General features: G+C 35.9%; 1 protein-coding gene across 10 annotated transcripts in view; it reads left to right on the top strand.

The window, feature by feature from the left end:
• Positions 1–24,920, top strand: part of WDFY3 (WD repeat and FYVE domain containing 3) — a 250,654-nt gene that overhangs the window by 156,543 nt on the left and 69,191 nt on the right. For 9 of the 10 annotated variants that reach the window (XM_057728829.1, XM_057728822.1, XM_057728824.1 and 6 more), the window contains 13 exons: positions 348–508; positions 2,398–2,509; positions 4,507–4,697; positions 5,796–5,948; positions 10,086–10,159; positions 10,243–10,404; positions 12,003–12,097; positions 15,004–15,124; positions 15,616–15,833; positions 19,351–19,586; positions 20,781–20,915; positions 23,105–23,284; positions 24,677–24,910. In XM_057728829.1, the coding sequence (XP_057584812.1) occupies positions 348–508; positions 2,398–2,509; positions 4,507–4,697; positions 5,796–5,948; positions 10,086–10,159; positions 10,243–10,404; positions 12,003–12,097; positions 15,004–15,124; positions 15,616–15,833; positions 19,351–19,586; positions 20,781–20,915; positions 23,105–23,284; positions 24,677–24,910 (2,072 nt within the window). The remainder of the gene's footprint in view (positions 1–347; positions 509–2,397; positions 2,510–4,506; positions 4,698–5,795; positions 5,949–10,085; positions 10,160–10,242; positions 10,405–12,002; positions 12,098–15,003; positions 15,125–15,615; positions 15,834–19,350; positions 19,587–20,780; positions 20,916–23,104; positions 23,285–24,676; positions 24,911–24,920) is intronic. The other variant, XM_057728821.1, reaches the window with a different exon arrangement.

The following is a 24,920-nucleotide window of genomic DNA, read 5'->3' as shown; positions in this document are numbered from 1 at the left end:
AATGAGAAAAGGAACAGGAGTTCCCTGGAACCAAGGGCAATGTTTTGTGATTTGTTTGGTAACAGTTAAAACTCTTCGTCTTCCTTTACCTTATGCTGTATATTAAGTATATTTTGAAAATAAAACTTGGGGTGCAAAGCTTTATGAGTGGATGACTTTTCCTTATTTTCTAATGAAAGAAACAAATGAAGAGCTGGAAATTAAACAGTTTTTAAATTTAGCTCCCTTGTTCCACTTTAAAAGATTTTCAAGGCTACCCATTTAAAAATGATAATAAGAATTGAAAAGTTGTGTTAGAATCAGGAGAAAAACTGACGGTTTTGAAAAGGATTATTCTTCTTTTGAAGGTAAAGATGCAAAATCCGAAGGTGTGGTCCCATCTCCTGTGTCATTAGTGCCAGAGGAGAAGGTGTCATTTGGCCTCTATGCACTGTCTGTGTCAGCCCTAACAGTGGCAAGAATCCGGAAAGTGTACAACAAGTTGGACAGCAAAGCCATCGCTAAGCAGGTAAGCAGAATGATTTCCCAGTGGGCTGCGCTGATTCTCACTGGAAAGATGTTCCAGAGCTTCCTTCTGGGCTCTACCCAAGATGAGTGGTTGCTAAAAACAGTGCCTTTCGAATATTGTTTTGGTTTTCTTGGCCTTGAATTTAAGCCAAAACATATTTAGGTATTTAGTTTAACTTGGAAGGGTGAGAATTGCCTTCCAACTGCGTGGTTTATATTAATTCTTATATTTTTATTGGCAATTAAGAAATTGAACTTTAGGAAACTAAAGAAAACAATTGTTATTTTTAATGGTATAAATTTTTTCTATATAAGGTGCCATTCTGTTCAGGACATAGCAGTAGATAAAGAGAAAATCCCTGCCTTGACATTCTAGTGGAAGAGATAGACAATAATAATTAAAGAAATAACCTGGTCTTAGAGTATGTTAGAAGTTGAAGAGTGCTATGTAGAAAAGAAACCAGGAAAGAGGAGAGAGAGAAGCTTATAGTTTTAAGTAGGATGGTCAGAGGAGGACTCACTGAGAAGGTGAAATTGGAGCAGCCTTGAAAGGGAAGAGGCAGCAAACCCTGCGAATGGGGAGAATGAGATGTATGTGTGGGGCAGGTGGGGTTTGCATTCCAGGAATACAAGTGCTAAGGCCCTGAGGCAAGTGCATGCCTGCCACAGAGGCAGGTGTGGCTAGAACAAAACAGGAGAAGGTCTGGGTAGTAGGCGAGGCAAAAACAGTCACTTTCTCTGATATGGAGGAAACTATAAGAAGAGGAGTTGGGGGGGGTGGAGGAGATATTGAGAATTATGTTTGGGAAAAGTTTGAGAAACGTATTAGACATCTTAGGGGAGACGTCACTGGAAATACGAATCTGAGTTCAGGGGAGAGGTTTGAAGGCCATGGGTGTTCATAGGTGGTGTTAAGGCCGCAAGACTAGGTATATTCACCAGAGAGTAGGTATAGGTGGAGAAGAGGAAGGGTTTACAGTTGGAGACCTGGGACATTCCAGTGTTATAGAGTTGGGAAGATGGTGAAGAACTAGCAGAGAAGACTAAAGAGCCAGCAAGAAAGGAGAAAAACTAGGAGAATCTGGTGGTGTTGAAGGCAGTGGTTCACTGTGGCAGATGTGTTAGAGCAGTCAAGAAAGATGAAGGCTGACCATCAGGTGTAGGAAGGTGGAAGTCATCAGTGAGCTTGACGAGACATTTTGGCTGATTAGGGGAGGCAGAGCTGAGGGGAAGAAAATCAAGACGCTGGAAGGAAAGGATTTGGGAACAGTAAGTATCGACAAGCTGTTGTGCAGAGGTTTGCCTGTGAATGAATATATATATAGATATATATAGATATCTATATATATATACGTATATATATAATCTTCTGAGGAACGTAAACTACATAAATTTAGTTCTACAGATAACAGAATTAAGGCTGGATTATATTTGCTTTAAAATCACAATGTGTATGTATGTGCAAAATTTAACATTTCTTTTGTGTGGGCATGTTTTATCCATAAACTTTTGGATAATGTATGTGACATTTACTTGGATATGGAGTAAAGCAAGTATTATATTCACCAATCAGAAATACTATGAGGCAATGAGTGATAAGAACCTTTAAACCACAACAGAGTTTCATTCAGGAGGACCCCGGAAGCTGTTTCCCAAGACCCCCCCACCATCTTTCTCTCAGTAGACTATATTTAACTTACCTCCTCTGAGTTTCCACACCTTTGAAAGTATTTGCACACTTAAAAAAAGAAAAATGAATGCTCATGTTTTTAGTATTCTGATTGAGAGAAAATATGTGTTCCCCATCATGTTCTTTTTTCTTTTCCAGTCTTTTTTCTTTTCCAGACTATTCCTCTATAGTTACATTTTTTTTCCTTTCCTATTCTTCAGTTAGGCATTTCTTCCCATGAAAATGCCACTCCTGTGAAATTGATACACAACTCAGCAGGACATCTTAATGGACCCGCACGGACAATTGGGGCTACTCTGATTGGATACTTGGGTGAGTCGAATTGCTATAGTCTTTTCAAACTTATTTGCCTTCAAATCTGCGTTCACTTTCTTCACTTGAGTGTGGTGTTTAAGTTCATATTCTGTAGTGCTGACCTGTAATGTTCTTAGAATATTTAGAGATTATTGCCAGTCCCAAACTCCAGTCAGCTTTAAAAATTATAACTTTTTATAAAATTCCATTAACTCTTCCCCTCTTTTGTCAGCACTGATGAGCACTGACTGTATACTTCTGTGTAATTTCAAGGTAAAGTTCACACTACATTTAGGGACAGATGTAAACACTTGGAAATACTAATGATTGCTGTTTTTACATGGTTTGGTGCCGCAGTGGCGACACTCATGGTGCTTCTGTTATTTGGAAATGAGCTAGAAATAAGAGCTTCAGAGTATAAGGGCTATGGATCCAACTATAATAAAAGTCAGAGCTACAGAGCCTCTTACCCAATGTCTGCTTAGAAAGAATTGACTGTTTTGGTTAGATAGACTGTTGAGACATAACCCAATAGGGCCATCTAAAATTCAAAACTAGCAGTTATGTATTTTAATATGCAAATCAGTACATAATATTGGTTCCTTTTAAAATAAACAAAAAGTGTCAGTGTCAGTCAGCGTCCTACATCTTTATCAGTCCTTGGCAATTATTATTGTCCCAGCAGTGTGTGTATCTTTTAACTTTGTTTTTCTTTTTTGGCTCTATTGCATTGATAGATGTTTCCTTTATGCTAAGGCACATGGTAGTTTTTCTTTATTCAAATCAGCAAATACTTACTGAGCACTGCTCTCTGTCCTTTGCAAAAGCACAGCAGCACTGTGGTGTAGTAGAAAGAACAGTGAACGAAGAGTTCAGAAATTTAGGTTCTAACCCCAGTTCTGTCACTGTGGATTTATGCCAGACGTTTGAGCTCCATGGATGTCAGTGTTCTTATCCATAAACTAGAAATACTGGCCCTAATGACCTTAGAAAGTAGTTTTCAAAATCCAGTGCCATAATATTGGAAAGTATTGTGAATACTACAAAGCACACAGAAATATAAAATGCATGTTAGCTTTATTTTTTAAAAACTCAATCTTGATCCGTAGGCAAATGACATTCAAACAATGCCTTTTTTGAAAAACCAAGGTTAGGAATGCAGATGTGAATTTTTTTTTTTTTTTTTTAATTGACACAAGGTTAGTTCCAGTACTGTTTCCACACACTCATGCTCTTCAGGGTCACTGACGTACTGTTGCTCAGATTACATAACTAAGAGAAGCTTTGAGCAGTGGTTAGGAATGTGCTTTGTTTGGCTTTTCTGTAGGGAATACTTCATCCTTGCCAGGATGGCTTCTCCTTCCCACTCCCCAGTTCACAGAGATGAAGTGCTTTTCTCTCCTCAAGTTTATTCTCCAACATTACCTAGTAAGGCATTGTGCCTTACTTTGGATATGTATTCCCAAGACCTCTGTACTTTCCTTTTTCTTTTTTTAAGAACTTTTATTGAGATACAATTGACATACAATAAACTGCATATATTTAAAGTGTACAATTGGATATTTTTTTTCTTATCAGTAATGTATATTTGGCAATCCCAATCTCCCAATTCATCCCTCCCCAACCCCTCTTCCCCCACTTTCCCCACTTGGTGTCCATATGTTTGTTCTCTACATCTGTGTCTCTGTTTCTGCCCAAGGCCTCTGTACTTTTGAGTCTATATATTGCTTGTAGTAGAAACACTTGTGCTTGCTCTCAAACCCAGCTTTTCTCTACTCCCTCCTTTACTCCCAGCTCTTCTCTGCAAGTATACACATCAGCATTTATTGCCTTCTCCTAAATTCTACCTTGAAGTTTTTTTTTTCTTTTTTTAGAATTTTTATTTTACAATAGAGGAGTTTTTTTGTTTTTAGGTATAATTTATAATTAATTAAATATGTCTTAACATGGTTTATTCAGTTCTTGTTTACAATGGGGAATTTATTTTAATTATTTTTCACCTGTCTTTTAATCAGGAGTAAGAACATTTGTTCCTAAGCCTGTTGCCACTACTTTGCAGTACATTGGTGGAGCTGCAGCCATCCTTGGCCTGGTGGCCATGGCTTCTGATGTGGAAGGGCTGTATGCAGCAGTCAAGGCCCTGGTTTGTGTGGTCAAGAGTAACCCACTAGCCAGCAAAGAAATGGAAAGAATCAAGGGCTACCAGGTTTGTAACCATAGAGCTTGGTCTTCACCTTACTTTGCATTAAAAATCTTCTAATTTTCATTGTAATTCATATTTTTTCAAATTCTGCAAGAATTATATTGTCCAAGTAAACTTTAAAAGTTGGTACTTTTTATTAAAATTAATGTATTTCCAGTGAGTTGTTAGTTTGGAGTTATTTTTTTCTATGGAAATAGAAATTAAATGAAATAGGATCATATTACCACCTGCTCTAGAGACTACCACATTGGTAACAGATCCAGAGTTCTCCTCATTTCCTTGTCTCTCCCCTCCACACCCAGTCATCTTTTACCCCTGCCCCCCACCTTACCTGCCTAGGGAATGTGAGAGCCACCGTGTGTTATGTGTGCCATCGCAAGTACTGAAAACGCATGTGGCATTAAAAATAGGTTGTGTTCTTGTATTTACAGTCTCTACTAGGTTTAGGCAGAAAGTTACTTAAGAGAAACAAGTATTCAGAGCAAGATTAAATTCCTCTAGTGTAGATGAAGTACAAATGCCTTCTCTAACTTTAGCCCATAGTTCATTGGTAGTAGTATAAGCTATTTACTATAGTGTTTTCTGTAGATTTAATCATACTAGCTTGATGTTTTGTCTTGCAAAACTCTCAAAATGATTATTGAAGCATTGTTTATCATGAAAAATAGGAATAATCTAAATGTTCCAATAGTATGAGAATGACTAATAATACTATAACCATTTCATATATCATCCAACCTTTTAAAACTGTGATTATGGAGACTATGTTGCAAAAGGAAAAAAAATGCTTTTGATAAAATGTTATATAGAGAACAAGAGTAGAAAATTGTGTACACATGATGGCAACAATTTATATATTTATGTGCCAATAGAGTTTATGTAAAAGCAGATATTATAATAATAGAATGATGGGATTACCCTGCTTTTCAGATTTTCTCTAATATTATGTTGTCATAATAAAACTTTAGAATCAATGTAAAAGTCTCAGGAATTGCTGTACTTAGGGCTCTCCAGTGTGTGTGTGTGTGTGTGTGAGAGAGAGAGAGAGAGAGAGAGAGAGAGATGATCGATCAATAGGCATTTGGTATTGCTTTCTTTTAGTTGCTGGCAATGCTGCTTAAGAAGAAACGTTCCCTACTTAACAGCCACATTCTCCATCTGACTTTTTCCTTGGTGGGAACTGTTGACAGTGGACATGAGACCTCCATTATTCCAAATTCAACTGCCTTCCAGGATCTACTTTGTGATTTTGAAGTATGTGTATAAACACTAACTGGTAATATATAATCAGTGAACCAACTTCTTATAACTATTAAACAGTTTTGTCTCTAAGATGTGTTTATGTTCTATAGTTTTATGATACTCATGTTAATGTTATTAGTAAAATATACAAAATAGGGTAGGGATTGGGTTCCTTCTTCCCAAAGATACTCCATTTTACAAGCAATATAAACATGAAATGGTGCAATGCATATACCTAACTATAGCCAATTTACTGTTGTCACTGGCATTACAAGAAGCAAGCATATTTTCATCAGAAAATTTTGGTAGAAACGTTTCCTCAATAAATAGGAGTTAGACCTGAAATTTTGTTACTAGTAGCTGCACAGTAAAATATTCTTTTTTGCCAAAATAATGCAATTGTTATTTCTCCTGTTGTATTACCATCATAGCTTCCACTCTGTCCTCTCAAGGCACCACTTAATCTTGCATATCTTTTCTCCATTTAATTTCTTGTTCACAGAACTTCGCACACTCATCACTGTATAAAATGTCCCCCTATGAGACTGGAGGTTTTATGAATGCAGAGGTCATGTCTATCTTCAGCTTTGTATCCCTACCATACAGAATGGTGCCTAGCACTTGGTGTTTGCTGTGATGTCTGGCCATAACTCTTCTTCATTGTAACTTTTATAAGCTCCATCTTGTCAGTTGTCTTAAATCCCTAACAAGCAGACTGTGTGTCTGCACACAAATTGAAACTTTATTTGAAAGCTTGTTAGCAGCCCTCTTCTAAATAAAAATCCACGCTTCTACTCAGTTCTCGGTACCCCTAGCTCTCAGCAGCGTATGATGCAGTCCCTTTCCCTCTGCTAGCATCTCCTAGTTCTTTTGCCAGCTTTTAGGCCTCGTTCTCCTAGTTCTTATATCTTGCTCACTACTTTCCCCATAATTTTCTGGTTATGGAATGTTCATTACTTTATGTAAAAGTGTCCATCTTCAATTCTTCATCCTTGCCTTGATTTGTTGTTTTCTTTCCTTTAGATTCTCAGCCAGTCCCACAGCCTCATTTCTACTGAGGTGACTTGCAAACCTAAATCTTTAGCTTGATATCTGAATTCCAGACTTATTTCTAACTTCTTCCTCAACATTTCCATTTTTATGTCCCAGCAACACCTACACTGAACTTAACATCCTTCCCCAAGTTAGTTCTTGCTTTTAACTTCTGTTTCTATTAATAACACCACCATTCCCCATTCACTGAGGCTTGAAATTGAAAAATCAGCTTCCTCCTTCCTCACTGTTTATAAGCAGCCCACATTAAGTCATATAGATTCTGCTTCCACATTTCATGTAGTCTGTGTTTTTTGTTTCTCCTGCTGCATCCTAATCCAAGCCTAATCAATTCTTCTTGTACTAAAATAAGGATCACTTCTTTCTCCCTTTCCTCAATCTATCCTATATGTTTTTTTACCTCATTCTAAGATGTAATCATATAACTTAATAAAAAACTTTCAGTGCTTTCTCTTTCCTACACAATAAAATACACATTTCTCAGCCTGATATTCAGAGTTCTAATACACAGACCTCTCTTTCTTTTAAAAATAGTTATTGAATATGTTTGAGCCAAGCTAAGGTGCTAAGGATGTGAAAATAAAAGACAGAGTCCATATCTCAAGGCATTTAGTGCGTTAGAAAAGACAATAAAAACCTTCTGAAAGCACAGAGATAAAGGTATGCAGAAAGGATTATGAGAATACCAAGGAGACCTAATTAATAAGCTTAGCTTTATAAACATCTGGCATCGAAACATTATCTTTATTTCAGATTTCTAAAATTTGATATACAAACATCAGAAATTTAGTTGCTTGACAAATTTTGGCTTCATTTTATAGTACCCTGCTCACTTTATGGCTTCATATAGCATTCCTAATAACCCCAAACTGTAGTGATCAATAAATACTTAATTTACCCTATTTTTAGAACAGCTGTTTGACAATATAAGTAAAATAATTGTAATAGCATCCAAGCATTTTCTTTTTTAATGGTTGTTCTAGAACTTGCAATATACACGTGTAACAATTCAGTCTGTCTTCAAAGTACATTATACCACTCCACCTATAGCGTAAAAACCTTGCAATGGTACCCTTCCATTTTTCCCTTCCTGTCCTTTATGCCATTGTTGTCATACATTTTACTTCTATGTTTATAATCCCCACAATATTTGTGTTGTTTTTGCTTTAGTCAGTTATCTTTTAAAGGTATTAAAAATATTTTATATTTGCCCACATAGTATATGCGGCAAATAGTATTTATGGCATTCTGTATTCCTTTGTGTAGATCCAGATTTCCATCTTGTAATGGAATAATGTGTCTGCCTGAAGAACTTGCTCTAACATTTCTTGTAGTGCAGGTCTACTGGTGATAAATTGTCCTACCTGAAAAAGTATTTTTCCTTCTTTTTTGAAGGATATTTTTGCATAGAATAGAGTTCTAGTTGATGATTTTTATTCTTTTCATACTTTAAAAATGTCAGTCACTCCATTGTCTTTAAGTTTCTTCTGCCTGGGGTTTGTTGACTTTTTTTAAGTTTGTGAGTTTGTCGTTTTCATCAAATGGGAAATTTTTTAGCCATTATTTCTTCAACTGTTTTTCCTGGTCAAACCTCCCCCACCCCGCCCAGCTCCACCATACACACACACCTTTTTTAGACTCCAGTTACACATATCTTAGATTCTTTGATATTGTCCCACAAGTCACTAATGCTCTGTCTAGTAATTTTAGCATTTTTTCCCCTCATGCTTCATTTTGAATAGTTTCTATTGTTATGTCTTTAGGTTTGCTGAACTTCTTTTCCCCGGTGTCTAATCTTTAGTCCTATCCGGTATAGTTATCATTTTGAATGTTTTATTTCTCATCTGCAGAAGTTCATTTTGAATCTTGGTTATCTTCTGTTTCTCTCCTCATCATTTCTTATTTTTTTCTTGCATTCTTTAGTTTATGGAGCATATTTAATAGCTTTTTTAAGATCTTGATAATTCTACCATCTCTGTCACTTCTAGGCCTATTTATAATGATTGCGGTTTTTTTTTTTTTTTTGGCTGCGTTGGGTCTTTGTTGCTGCACACAGGCTTTCTCTAGTTGTGGCGAGCAGGGGCTACTCTTCGTTGTGGTGTGTGGGCTTCTCATTGCTGTGGCTTCTCTTGTTGCTGGGCACGCCTCTAGGCACACAGGCCTCAGTAGTTGCAGCACACAGGCTCAGTAGTTGTGGCTCGAGGGCTCTAGAGGGCAGGCTCAGTAGTTGTGGCGCCCAAGCTTAGTTGCTCCACAGCATGTGGGATCCTCCTGGACCAGGGATCAAACCCATGTCCCCTGCATTGGCAGGTGGATTCTTAACCACTGTGCCACCAGGGAAATCCCGTGATTGGGTTTTTTCTCCTACTTTTGGCTCATATTTTCCCTTTTTTTCCATTCTTGGTAACTTTTGATTGGATGCTAAATTTTACATTGTTGGATGCTAAATTTTGTTTTATTCTTTTAAAGAGTGTTAAACTTTGCTTTAGTATTGCAGTTATCTTGATTCTTTTGAAACATGCTTTTAAGTTTGTTAGGGTGGACTTTGATTAACCTTTAGTGGGAATTTAGTCCCCCCTACTAAGGTATTATGCTTCTGAGACCTCTATCCAACCTTCCCATGTATTATGAAGTCTCCATACTGGTTGGTGGGAGTGCAAACTAGTCTCAGACCTTTGTGAGTTTTAGGAATTGTTTGTTTTGCTACTTTGCAGTGGTTATTCCCAGTTTTGGACTCACACAAGATGCCTGTCATTCAGTTTTTTATTCAGTATTCATTCTATTCAGTATATTGTATTCAGTATTCACTAATAGTATTCAGTCATTGATTCCAGAGAAGATTTCTATAGATCTTGCCTTCCTAGTTGTTTACTCTAGGAGGGTAATTTCCACAGCAGTTATCACTTTGTGAACAGAATCAGAAGTCCTATATACAAGCAGTTTTATAGGGCTACAGCAAATAAAAACTAATAAAGTGGTTCTATTCAATTAATTATCTAAGTGAAATAAGTTATGTGTGCTGCATTTGTGCTTACTGGATTGGGATTTGGGGTATTTTTTTAACCCTATATATACCACTGTTTATTTTTATTATAGGTGTGGCTCCATGCACCGTATGAACTTCATCTTTCCTTATTTGAACATTTTATTGAATTGCTCACAGAGTCCAGGTATTAGTCAATACCTAAATTGTTAGCTGTTCTGTTATATAAGAGATGCTCATACAGTGTATAAAATCTTCTTTCTCTTACAGTGAAGCTTCAAAGAATGCCAAGTTAATGAGGGAATTCCAGCTAATCCCAAAGCTGCTACTGACTCTTCGAGATATGTCTTTGTCCCAGCCTACCATTGCTGCTATTAGTAATGTGCTGAGCTTCTTACTGCAGGGTTTTCCCAACAGCAATGATCTGCTGAGGTAGTGAAAAGTTCTGTGTTTGTCTGTTTGTTAACTAAAAGTACCAATGAGGTCAAGATGATTGAGATGAATGTAACTGGCTCCTATGCCTGGGTAACGTTTGTAAAGTTAATACTATTCGAGATATTTGTAAGGCATGGAATACATGAACGTATCTTGCAAAGCCAATTGCTGCCACTAGAGAATAATAAAATTTTGGTGAGAAAGTTGTTAAAATTAGCCCAGTGAGACTGATTGTCCTGGACATAAGTGTTCAGTGTAGGAATTCTTGGTCCCCAGCCATCTTCCCCAAGCCCTGCTACTTCTCAAGTATATGTGCAAAAGCACATACACACATGCATGTACACCCATAGCGGACATGCCATGTCTTTTACATTTGTTCTCTATCACCCAAACTGATTGTGGTGTTTTATTGTTGTATATTCAGACCTTTTGTATGATACATTATTTTGCTGCGAATGTGAAATGTGGCTTAAGGCATATTTATGGAGTGTCTGTAGAACTGTTCTAATAGGCACATGATAATTCTCATCTTTAATGAAAATGGAAAGAAAAAAACTACCTAACTAATATTTTCCAAGTAGGGAATTGCTTAAACTAGACTTACTCACTGCTTGTCATGTAATTGCTCAGGTGTCACAGGTGAAGTCAAATGTGATTGCTAGACTATGCCCAGTAAACTAATCTCTAACTGGTATAGTGTATAAATACTCACTTCATATTCAGTTACCTCGAAAGCTTTTTTTTTTTTAACTTGGTGACAGATTTAAAACTGGAGTTTAAAAATTATTTTGGAGATTGTCATTATTAACAGCATTTATTTAGGTCTTATCCTGCTATTATGATGATCACTTTGCTAAAATTATCACTGAAACCTATCAAGGCTTTTATTTTTCTCTACATTACAAATTAAGAAATTAAAGCCTAGAGAGATCAAGCTACTTGCCCCAAGTAACATGATTAAAAATTGATAGAGTTAGGAATTTAACATTACCTGTGTTTCCAAAACCCAAATAATTAGCTACTAGACTATAGTAGATCCATATAGATAGTGTTAGGACATTTTAATTTGGATAAAACTGTTTGGTTTTTTAAATCATTTGGATTAGTGCATTGAAGGACTCATATTTCTGATGAAGTTTATTTTTCCCTATACATATTTTAAAACATTATAGTGTATATGTTTTGGGTTTTTTAAAAAATATTTGTTTATTTTGGCTGTGCCAGGTCTTAGTTGCGGTACATGGGATCTTCATTGTGAAGTGCAGGATCTTTAGTTGCAGCATGCAGGCTTCTTTGTTGTGGCTTGCAGACTCTTAGTTGCAGCATGCATGTGGGATCTAGTTCCCAGACCAGGGATCGAACCTGGGCCCCCTGCATTGGGAGCATGGAGTCTTACCCACTGGACGATCGGGGAAGTCCCAGAATATTAATTGCAACAGTTCTAGGGGAAGCAATCTTGTAAGGTCTGTAAAAGATTAGTTAAAATAAGAAGTACTATTTTGGTTTTCATTTCCTTGCTTTTCGTTTCTTAGCGTTTTGTTGTTTTGGAGAGAGAAAAAATAAAATCTGTAACATTTTTTTCCTTATATTTAAAGGTTTGGCCAGTTTATTTCTTCTACTTTACCAACCTTTGCAGTTTGTGAGAAATTTGTAGTTATGGAAATAAACCACGAAGAGAAGCCTGACACTGGTGAGTCAGTTCTGGAGCTTGGAATTAATTACTACGCCCTGTTTTCTTCTGGCACAAGTTAGACCTGAATTATATGTGACACTGTGATATTACTTTTCTCCTTACATTGCTTTTTTTGGTCTTTCACAGATGTATTTGTCTTAGACCAAGCCTCTGCAATATGCAGAAGTACAAATTTACCTACAAATTGAATAGGGTGTGAATTCACTTTAAAAATAAACTATTTCCTATTTTTACAGGATTTATAGCAATGTTCCTTTAAATAATAAACTCTTCCAGTGTAATTTTTGAACATTTTTTTAAATTTATATATATCTCTTCAGAAACATAGATTCTTGCTAAAGTGAATTATATCTCTATTACTGTTATTTTTATTTCCCTGTTAAATATTTAATAGTCATTGAGGGAAAGAACATTTTACTAGAATCATTTTATGTAAGTGTAGAATAAAATTTTCTTAAGTTGTAGTTCCTGGGCCCATGACAACCACTTATTTATTTATTTATTTATTTATTTATTTATTTATTTATACTTTTCTCCTTTGAAGCCTATTTTTTCCTTGTTAGAATGTATTTTTCCTGTCACGTATTCTAGAACAGGAGATCTGCTTGGAAAACATTGGAAGGACCTTTAGATTAACCTGTAATTAAATTCACAATATTTTATATTTGTTCAGCATTATTTACATTATTAACTTGTTACATTATTCCCATATTATGTCACGTAAATGATTTCCTTCAAAACTCTTACAACCCTATCCATCTGGGAGTTCTCTTCCATGTTGACTATATCAGTCAGAGCACAGCCTCTCTGGTGCTTCATAAGTAAGAAGAGAAAGTGGTGTAACTATATTTTTCAAAGGAGAAACTGAGAGATTTGAGAGGCTGACTTCCTGCAAATCATAGAGCAGAATGTAAGGCCGGTAACCACTTACTTCCTACTCATTTGGAACAATGTTGATATGTCTTTGGTGAAGCAAGTTAGCAGTGGGTGAGAAGCATGTAGATCAAATCAATGGATAACACTTAATTAGTGCTTAGTATTTGCCAGGCACTGTTAAGTGCTCTATATAATCTTATAACAATCCTATGAAATTGGTTCTGTTGTTACCACAGTTTTACAAAAAGTGAGGGAACTGAGGCACAGAAAGTTTCAGTAAGAGAAACTTACCTGAAATCATACCACTGCATTTGAGCTCAGTTGGTTCAAACCAACATTCTAAGCTTTTAACCACTGCACTGTTCTACCATATACAAAGATTATTTCTAAGTTCTGAATTAATATAAGCCAAGTAAATAGGATTTAAAAAGGAAAGTCCTTTAAAAATCTTTGGAACTATGTAAGATATTTATTTCAAGTATAAAAAAAAAGATACAGGAAAAATATTTCTCTAGTCTCCATATTTCTTGCTAGCCATTGAATTCAATAACTAGTGTTGTAAATAATTCAATAACTAGTGTTGTAAACTTTTTTTGACAGGAGCACAGTAGCAGGGGTGTATAAATTAGGAAACTTTTCTCTTGATCTGTCCAGTTGCTTAGATTAGTCTTCTCCTCAATTCATTGCTGTTTGAAAGACTAGAGAAAGTCAGAAGCACATTGCTGGCCTTGTTAGTACATGACGTTGATTGTTTTAAGTGTGTGGACTGCAATGTCTTAAGTATAATAGGATGTTACAAAAAATTAAAACCATAGTTTTTTTTTTCTTTTCCAGGTAGCTTACACAGTATTCAGGATACACCTACCCAAAAAATGGCTTGAATAATGCTGAACAGTGATATAATAATTAATGCAAAATAAAATAAATAGCATGAAAAGGCAGTGCAGTGTGGAGTAAAGCATCAGTTTGAATGGGAAGAAGTTAACCTGGAAATTTCTTTCAGAGTTCATTGTTTTAAACTGTGTTTGAAAATTAGGGGAGCATAACTGACAGTGAAAAAAATAGGGATAAAAACTAAGAAGAATTCTTCATTTCTGTGTGGATTGTCATTTTATTGAAAAGAACTATTTGAAAGGAAGTAATTCCTTTGCCAATTTCATTTGTATGGTATGCTTTCAATAAGGCAATTTGTAAATTACCAGCCCTGTGCCGGTTAGCAGGGGAGGGAATCTTGAGTTCCCCTTGGTAAGCTTAAAGCAGCCTTCCCGATGATTAAGGCACTAAGTCAGCATTTTAAAAGACAATTTTAAAGGTAAAAACAGTCCCTTCCCCAAACAAGTAAAAGAATATAACCATGGTCATTAAATTTTAGCCTGAGCTTTAATTCTAGAATAAAGGAAAGGAAGCACGTGGATTGTGACTTCTTAACCCACAGCTCATAGTGGCAGAGCTGGGCCTGCAACACTGGGCCATTGATCCCAGTCCCTTGTGCTTCCAGTACTATCCATGGAGACCCATAAGCTTTCGGTCTCGCTCCCTTTCTTCCCCAAGTTCTCTGGTGCATCTGTGTGCCTTTCCCTCTCTTCTGTGCGATTTAATTCTAACTTTCCTTTATGTATTATAATTATTGAGTAATTTATGCTTCCTGGTTTCATTTTTAAATCTGGAAACTTTAGCTATTTAAGTCCTTCAAAAAAGACTAGAAATTATGGATTTGCATTGTTATTTTTTGTGATCCTTGTTTGGTTACTTTACTCCTTTGGTAGGAGAAGGGGATGTTAATATAAAAAAGGATTCACCCTCATTATTATCCTTCTTTAGATAAAGTCATAAGTCAATGAGCAATTTTCAGAATTCTAAAGAGAACTGTTTTAATGGACCCTTTTCCTTGTTCACTTGAGTGGAAAGTGCTCCTGGAGAAAATGTTTTCTGAAAGATATGTTTCAGTGCGATTTCCTAGAACAGAGTTGGATATTTTATCCTAGTTTATCTGCTAGGGAAATTTAATGTATTTATTTTCATTGTAGGAACTGAAGAAGAATTTGGAGGTCTTGTATCTGCTAATCTTATACTTTTGAGGAACAGACTTCTAGATATCTTACTAAAACTGGTTTACACATCTAAAGAAAAGACAAGCATTAATTTGCAGTAAGTAAAATCTTTTGAGCATTGATGGTAATAGTTGCTACTACTAGTTAATTCATAGTAGACGAAAAGATTTGCCACTGACTTTTTTTTTTTTAAATTTATTGGCTGCATTGGGTCTTTATTGCTGTGCATGGGCTTTCTCTGGTTGCAGAGAGCCAAGGCTATTTGTTGTGGTGCGCAGGCTTCTCATTGTGGTGGCTTCTCTTGTTGTGGAGCACGGGCTCTAGGTGTGTGGGCTTCAGTAGTTGTGGCACATGTGGCATGTTGGATCTTCCCAGACCAGGGATTGAACCTGTGTCCCCTGCATTGGCAGGTGGATTCTTAACCACTGCGCCACCAGGGAAGCCCATCACTGACTTTTAATGGGTTTTCTTTTAAACTCTGAAATTTGTAGTATCTCAAGAACAAAAACTAGTGTTATTTTTTTTAATTTGAAATCCTAATCCTTTAAATTAATGTTTGTTTTGTTTAATCCTTCTGTCTTTGAATAGGGCTTGTGAAGAGCTGGTCAAGACACTGGGTTTTGACTGGATTATGATGTTTATGGAAGAACACTTGCATTCTACCACAGTTACGGCAGCCATGAGGATTCTTGTCGTCCTACTGAGTAATCAGTCTATTCTCATCAAGTTCAAAGAAGGACTCAGTGGTGGAGGGTGGCTGGAACAGACAGATTCTGTCTTAACCAATAAGATCGGAACTGTATTAGGTATGGGAGTTTTACAGTCTGCTGCTTTGAAATAAGCTGTTGTGTTTTATTTTTAAATCTTGTGTAAGCTTATACTCTTCAGTTTATTTAACAACCATTGAGTTGTGAATTTTAATTAATCACAGTAAAAAGCAAAAAACTTCAAATTTGACTTTTTTAATTGCAAATCAAACTGAAGTCAGAGACAGGATATTAAGATGTGAAAACTCAAGTAAATTTCTTATGATTTCTTATTGTTGTGTGGTTGGTTCCCTTTCTGATCTACAGTAAATAGTTTGCAAATTATCAGAACTGAATTAATAATATTCAATACTTTGGGTGTTTATTCTGTACCAGTTATAAACACTTTTCATTTTCACAGTAACTTACTTCATTTTCACAGTAACCCCATCAGATATACTGTCATCCCCATTTTACAGATGAGAAAATCAAGGCATGGGGTGAAGTCACTTGTCAGCTAAGAAGTGTCAGAATCTGAATCCAGGTTGCTCATCCAAAGCCCATGCTTTTAACAGTTATGTTATATTGCACTCAGAGATTTAAGCTCATCAAACTCTCAGCCAAAGCTTATTCTCTGCTCACTGGTTCTACGCTGTTTTCAAAATGGAACTGAGCATTTAAATAATATTAGAAAATTATAGTTTCCTATGTTAGATTTATTTGAAATGGTATATGTTTCTATTCATATGACTATGATTTTATTTTGGAAAACTTATATTTAAGAATGTTTTTATTGAAGATTATAGTCATTCAATTCTTAAAATATTTAAAAAACATTTGTCTTTATAACATTACATTTTTAAATCATATATAATTGTATTCTGCAGTAAGCATTAAGAATAACTGTTTACCCTTGTCAGGTGGAAAAATTAGGGATCAGACTTTACTGTGTAATATATCTGTTAAAAAAGTGTGAAAGTATCAATACCTAGGTGCAACCTGCACTACTTTGTCACGTGTTAAAGCAGATGGTAGGAAGATAGCACTTACACCATAGGATTATATTATTGTTATTTCACATATGAAAAATGTCTGAAGGAACTTTGTGATAAAGAAATGCACTGTGAAACGATTGCTCAAGAAAATTGCTTTAAAATATGCATTTTAAATTATTATCATTATAGAGACTTTTATGATATGAAAAATAGATTGCTGTTTTGCATTGGCTCTGGGGGAAAGACATAGCCTACAGATGTCATTATAAACAGTTTCATAGCAAGAAATTTCGCTTACTGACCTTAATAGTAGCTACTAAGAGAATAAACAATGAAAGGCACAATTCAGTGTGAGTTTTTATAATGTGAGAGTTTTAAATGCTAATTGACAGCACTGCTTCTCATTGAAGACCAAAATAATACTTGATTTTCACCTAGCACTTTGTGGTTTGCAAAATTCTTCAACATATGTCATCTCATTGGCCTTCAGGATTCCAGCCATGGGTATATATATTTTACGGTATATAAGTTATATTTTATAGAAAATATGCCTAATGAATATAAATTAAGAATTAATTTATCTCTAATTAAGAAAATAAGACTGTTAAATACATAAGGTTCCTGAGTCAGAAACTAATATATCTGAGTAACTGTCTTCTGACTGTCAGTTCTGTCCTTTTTTCTGTCCTACATCACTTCAGTAATATCAGGAAAAAGTGCTTTTAACTTATCTGACCTACCTGACTTCATGTCTTAGAATTCATTTGTCCTTCACTGATACCTGCTCGTACATTGCATATGCTGCTTGGTTCTAAAAGAGGAATCTTGGTGTTTAAGCTTAATTTAAATTTGATTCAATTTAATATAATTTTCCCTGAATATCTATCTGATACATATATACTTGTGTATGTATACAGATATATATCTGTATCTACATATATAGATATATCATCTTGTTTGATTCTGTTTCTCTTTGATTTGATGAACAACCTAATGTTTTTGAATTTTTTATTCACATTTATTAATTTTTGTCAGATTTTTCTTTATAAAAATACCTTGTATGTAATTGTAACTTGAATCTAAATTAATGCTTAATTGCTAATAACATTAGATATTCCTTAAGATCAATTATGGGTAATAGAGTGTGAAAATTTGAAAAGGAAAATAAATGCTAGTATTGGTTTTCATTTAGGACATATAGTTTGAGCAAAATTTATTTTCCTATTTAATGTATAAAATAGGACTGTTTTTTTATTTCTTCAGGCTCAGACTTTTTTATATTCATGATTTCATTTAGAATTTACTACAAACAGAAATCATCCAAGTTTTTCAGAAACGTAGCAATGTCATGGCCAAGGGAGACAGTAGAGCTTTACAGGCTCTAAAACAAGAGACATCAGGCTCCAAGTCCTAGTGCCACCACACTCATTAACTTCATGACTTTGAACAAATCACATTTTCTACATTATAAAAAGGATAATAGCAGGTTCTTATATGCTCATTGTTTAAGAAATGAGATGATATATGAAAGAGTTTGGTAAATTGCTGTCCAATTTTTTGTTAGAAGAGCATATTTCAGAAGATTAATGCATATCACACTGAGCAATTGATTTGGATGAACTATTTAAAAAGCCACCAAGATATAGATTTCTCTTTCATTATTTTAAGTAGTAGCAAGTACATGCTTACTTTATCTTAGAAAAAAGAACTTGGAAAAAATGTGAATATTAATTAGAAATAAAAATTGTTCCAGAGTAAAAATCAATCTTTTATCTTCAGTCACTGTTTGCAGAAGTTTTCCATTGAATCTCTGGCCAACATTTCTTTTGTACTGAACACTGTGCTAGGTTGGGGTAGCAAAAGAACTAGGTGTTTGAGTTGTTTTCCAAAATTAATTACATAGCAGAAGAAACAGGATTGATAGAAAGGCTGGTGCTACCAGCCACATTAATAAGCAGTGATCATCTCCTGGTCGAGCTGTAGTTCTGGAATGGACTTTGGATGTTCAGATAACCACAGTGACTTGTGCTCAGATTTGCTATTGCACTGCCAGACAGCTTTCCAGCAGAGTCACAGATCATGTTGTGAGGAAAGGTTATTTTGCATTTTCATTTTGTATTGTCTCTTAATTCATAGATGATTTAAGGTTATTAGTTTATCATGATTTTCAGGACATATGAAATGTATTAACTGTATTATGGCATATTTTTCAGTTACATTTTTTTGTAGCATCCTAAATTCTGACTGTTTTGAATATTACTTTCTTCTTAGAGAAGTGTTAGAGCTCTTTGGAGGTCATTCTTTTAATGAGTAGAATTTATATTACCTCTTGTATCTGCCTGCCTCAGCTATATCTTGAGACCTGTACCCTAATAGACAGGCTTGACAAAAATCACAGAGATAGTAAAGTAAAACTTTTGACTGAAAGATTAATTCAACAGTTGAGTAGTTAATTACTTGTATTAATATGAATGTTCTGGATGGAAATGTCACATACAGTGAATCACTCCTTTCTGTGTTAATGTAGCATGGTAATTGATTACTAATTTTGTCCTTATCGTTGTTATTTCCTCTTCTCTTAGGATTCAATGTGGGCAGGAGTGCTGGTGGGAGATCGACGGTCAGGGAGATTAACCGGGATGCTTGTCATTTTCCTGGTTTTCCAGTTCTTCAGTCATTCCTTCCTAAACACACTAATGTCCCTGCCCTCTATTTTCTCCTCATGGCATTGTTTCTGCAGCAGCCAGTTAGTGAGCTGCCTGAGAACCTGCAGGTCAGTGTGCCTGTCATCAGCAGCCGATGTAAGCAGGGTTGCCAGGTAGGAATTATCTAGTAGGGTGTAAGTGTAATTACATTTGCCAAAAAGTCACCACGGGGTGATGGGTTAATCACAGTAAAATCAACTGGTTCCATCCCTTTCTCACATCTGGGATTTGATTTGGAACACACAAATCTGAAAGTACCATAGAAAATTTTCCCAAAAAGAAGTCCTTTGTCCCTATTTCGTCTTTTTCTCTTTATGGTTACTCTCTATGATTATATATGCGTGAAGACTTTGGATGATATTTAATGGTGATCGAAAGAATTCTTTTGAGTAACATGATTTTATCTAGAAATATAATTTCTGTAGAATTAAAAATGAAGGGAGTAGTTTGCATACCATAAATTGAGTGGGTGGGTATGAAAGGATTCTTAGTGCAAGTTCTGATTAGAAAATGTTAATTCTTAATAAGAGATAATGTCCACTTTAGGAAAACAGTAAGGCTTTGCCTGATTTCTAATCTAAGACTGTTGTGGATATCTATATATAGCTTATGTTTATGGCACTGCAAAGATGTAGGAATTTAGTTTCAAATTCAAATATACTTCCATAATAATGCCAAAATGCTATTCAGATCAACTCTAGTGATTGACAGAACCTTTTAAATGAAAATGCTGAGTCTGTACCCTTACATTAAGTCACGATACAGATTCATGCTTAGCAGAGTTTGGTTAGTTATGTAATTTTCAAAATAAGCACGACACCATAGTCATAAAGTGTTATATAAAACTACTATGAATAAATCTCCTCACACTGATTTTTATTTTGTCAAATCTTAATCTGTATGTAATCTAAAAGTGAATTAGAACATTGCTGAGAGTGGAGCAAAAAAAGGAAGTTCAACATGTTTTTTGAAAAGATCCTTCTTAAAACCATCAGTTCTTTACTTTCATTGCCTACCTAATTAGCAAGTTGTTTTTTTTTTTTTATTGTTTTCCTTAGGGGGGGAAAATGATGTTTTTTAACATAGATACCTAAGACAGGATGATATGTAATATTCACTTTGTCTTGTAAACGTAAAAATGAGTTTTAAAATATAGGAAGGAGGAGTGCTAGGTCTCTATCTCTGTCATTGCTCACTTTGGAAAAAACGAATTAATTTCAAAGAAATTTTAGAATGTTAGAACTTATGAGGGTCTCTACTGAAAAAAATTGACAGTGACTAATCTTTGTTCACTTTCCCTTGTGCAGTTTGATTTGGATTCCATTTGGACATTTATCTTTGGAGTTCCTGCCTCCAGTGGAACTGTGGTATCTTCTATCCATAATGTATGCACAGAAGCTGCTTTTTTATTACTGGGGATGCTCCGCAGCATGCTGAATTCTGTAAGTTCCCCGAGATGCTGATGGCTGTCGGGAGTTCCTCGTGCCCAGGGTATTTTCTAAAATAGAAGAATCCTCTAGGAATATAACTATTTACTATGTAGTCTCTGGAACCTCGGCCTCTCTGTTTTGTTATCTTTAGTGTAAAGAAAGACCATGCACTTGTTTAGATGCTGAACTCAGGAGCTGGATTGAAAACCCCAACTCTAGTACTTCAGACATACTAACCTCATGTGCCTCAGTTTCCTTATGCATAAAATGCTGGTGATAATAGAATTTATCTCTTAGGACTGTTGAGAGGATGTATGAGTTAGTATATACACAAAGTGCTTATAAGAATGCCTGGTATAGAATAAGCACTTCAGAAGTGTTAACTGATGCTGTTAGTGCTATAAAATACATATTTCCATATATACAAGTATATACTGAATATATATTATACTGTATGTCTTTGCAATAATATGTTTGAACTTTTAAAATCACTTTCATTTAAAGACTTAAAATGTTATCAGTGCAATTTTTATTTTGTATTTGTGTCTATGTTTTCTATTCTAATTATTTCTAACTTAGATATGAAGAATTCAAAGTAAATGACAAAATGTATGTTCCTGTCTCTTACAGGAATACTGTGAATAATGATTTAATTTGTTTATACCGTTTAGGATCATGTTGTAAGAGGAATTATTAACTAGATTCTTTGGATTACAAGTACCTAACAAATCTGATTTTAGTTGAAACTATTCTTATGCCATATGAAAAAAGAATGTCACTATTAGATGTGTTAATTTAGAATACTTTGGGATTCTTGTTTTGGTTTTTATTCATAAACAATTATAAAAATCTAAGCTAGGAAAAAAAGCCACCTCCTGGGCAAGTATCAGAAGATAAGCATTGTTCAGGTATATTCTTTTTTGTTACTTTTTTATCATCATCATTATTATAATTGTTGTAATGCTTTTAAGGACAAACAACTCCTATGTGTCTACTTTACTCAGTATTCTACTACAACACTACTTCTAACACTTCTGGTTACCAAGTATGTGGAAGGTGTTGCCACACTAGCTGGGTGTTCCACAGTTCAATTCAGTTCTGACAGTCTGCCTGGAGACAGCATCAGGTCCCACAGGTTAAGGGCTCGGTCTCACAAGATGCTCCCCTGCACCAGTCCTGCCCCACGTCAAGCGCCAATCACAAGTCCCGATTGTTACCTGTGCTTCTGACTCACCAGTTATAAATTGGAGGTTCCCGCGACCCAGGAAAACATTTCAGTGACTAGATTACCAGTTTATTAGAAAAGGACCTATTCCAGGAAAAACCAGATGGAAGAGATGCACAGGGCAAGGTGGGAAGGGAATGGAGCCTCCACATCCTCTGCATCCGGCCGCTCTCCCGGCACCTCCACGTGTTTACCAGTCCAGAAGCTCTCTGAACCCCATGTGTTTTATTTTTATGGAGCCTTCATTACATAGGCATGATTGATTAAATTATTGGTCGCTGGGGACTGAACTCAGTCTCCAGACCCTCTTTGTCTCTGGAGGCTGTGGAGGAGCAGGTTAGGTTAACTTTCAACCTTCATATGGTTGGTTCCCCTGGCAAGATAACTCATCCACATACACTCGTGTGGTTGAAAGGGGCTTGTTGTGAGTAACAAAAAGGTGCATTTTTGGCTCTTATCACTTAGGAAATGCCAAGGGTATGAAGATCTCTGTGCCTGAAATGGGACAAAGACTAAATATATATTTCTTATTATGTCACAGTTATTATAATATCACAGTTGCATAATGGTTAAGAGCACTGTTCTCATTTTTATATGACAGTGCAAGGCTCAGAAAGGTCAAGTAACTTCCCCTTTTCTATCTTACTGCTAACTCTCTGGCACAGTGAAGGATGGGGCAACTTTGGTGGTAATACAGCCACTATTGGCACCAGCCATACTCATGTTGATGATGGTGAATTATCAAAACCACTGACTCCAGTTACTGAGCTGTGAGTACTCTAATGAACAGAGGAACATCCTTTCAGTTTCTAGGGGTATTGCCTTTGTTTTAGCTCATTTCTAGATTTGTCGGCCTGTGTGTTTGCTCCTGTGTGTGGTTTATGTAAGAGTTCTGGACCATCAGTTTATCTGGTTTTAGAAGTTGAGCAGTGTCAGTTTCTCTAATGTATTATTTCCTCTCTCGTCCCCATGACAGCCTTGGCAATCAGAAGAAGAGGGATCTTGGCTCCGGGAATATCCTGTGACCCTGATGCAGTTCTTTAGATACTTGTATCACAACGTCCCAGATCTGGCCTCCATGTGGATGAGCCCTGACTTCCTGTGTGCATTGGCGGCCACGGTCTTCCCCTTCAACATTCGCCCTTACTCGGAGATGGTAGGAAAGGGGGAGGAAAATATCAAAACTGGAATTAGTCTGCTCCAATGCTTAGCAGATTTTTTTTGGCCACTCTTTTAAGCTTCTGACCAAGTTACAGTTTCATAACTTTCTGCTTCACCTCTTACATCACTACCTGGTGTCTGGTTCCCTGCACTCTCCTTCTGCTTTCCCCTCCAAAAGAGCAGTGAACTCCGCTTCCTGTTTTCATTGAACATGTTCTTGTAAGTCCCTCACTAGTGAATTCCCTCTCCATGCAGTTCTTGATCCATTTCCTGTTATGGGTGATGATAGCTGTATAGTTGTGAAATCAGGTTACAGAACTCTAGTCAGACCAAGTGTATTTCCACTTCATTTATCTCAGGAGTTAGGCATGTCCTGGATTTCATCTTTCCAGATTAGTTACAGGATTGGTTGTCTTTATAAGAGATGAAACGTATGTTTGTCCTTTCTATTAAACTGGTTCTATTTTGTTCAACTGTTATTTTTCATATCTTGCACTAATTTAATAGAAAGTTATCAGAATATAATCATATGTAGTATAGAGACTTCTTTTGTCCTTTAAAACAAACGCAAAAAGAGAGTTATTCCTCTGTAGAACTGTAGAATTTCATGATGTTTCCTCTTATTTCTACCACTTACTCTAGAGCCTAGAAAAAAGTATCTTCTTACTAATTTTTCTTCATGTATAAAGGTGAAATACTCATTCTAAAATTGTGGGGATTTTTAGGAGAAAGATAAGTATAGCACATGACCTTAATGTTACCATGGCTTGTTTATAATTTTAAAGTCCATATTTTTGGTAAAAACAGGATTTTAGTAATATCTCAGTTTTTTTTCCTTGTCAGCATCTTGTAGTCTGTCTTCTAGTCCTTCTTCCTTTTCCTGTTGGCTCAAAGTTGATAATAGTTTTGTGGTCGTTTATTTAAAATTGGGATTTTTTTTAACCTACAAAAATGGATCAGCCCTTGGGTGCAACCATTACGCCAGATCTTTATCTGAAATTCTGTAGCACTTGACTTCTTGGTAGGTGTGTTTTAAATATGCAAATAGGGTCATTCTCATTTTATTATTTCATTTATTTCAAGTGCAGTTATCCACAGTAGAGATAAAATTCAGTGTAAAGCAGTTATGTGGTTAATGGTCACTCAGTAGCTGAATATTAGAAAGAGCACGTGTTGAGTACGTGACATGTGGTGCCTGATAACCACCCTGAAAGGAGAGTGTGAGCAAAGCAAAGTGAACTGTGTAATGCGTTGACTAGCTTAACAGGAGGTAAACATTGAAGGAAAATGCTGGTGCTGCTACAACCTGGTTTTTAGGAAACATGGAAGTAAAAATATCAAATGAAATCGAATGTGACTAGGATATATTTCCACTTGATTTTCTTAGGTGACTGACCTCGATGATGAAGTTGGATCTCCAGCAGAAGAATTTAAAGCCTTTGCAGCAGACACAGGGATGAACAGAAGCCAATCAGAGTACTGCAACGTGGGCGTCAAGACATATCTGACCAATCACCCAGCGAAAAAGTTCGTTTTTGACTTCATGCGGGTCTTAATAATAGACAACCTCTGTCTTACCCCTGCCAGCAAGCAGACTCCACTAATTGATCTTTTGTTGGAGGTAAAGACAA

This window comes from Hippopotamus amphibius, chromosome 3 (genome assembly GCF_030028045.1).
Source record: "Hippopotamus amphibius kiboko isolate mHipAmp2 chromosome 3, mHipAmp2.hap2, whole genome shotgun sequence".
Classification (NCBI taxonomy): Eukaryota; Metazoa; Chordata; class Mammalia; order Artiodactyla; family Hippopotamidae; genus Hippopotamus; species Hippopotamus amphibius.
This window is presented reverse-complemented; position numbering and strand designations above follow the sequence as displayed.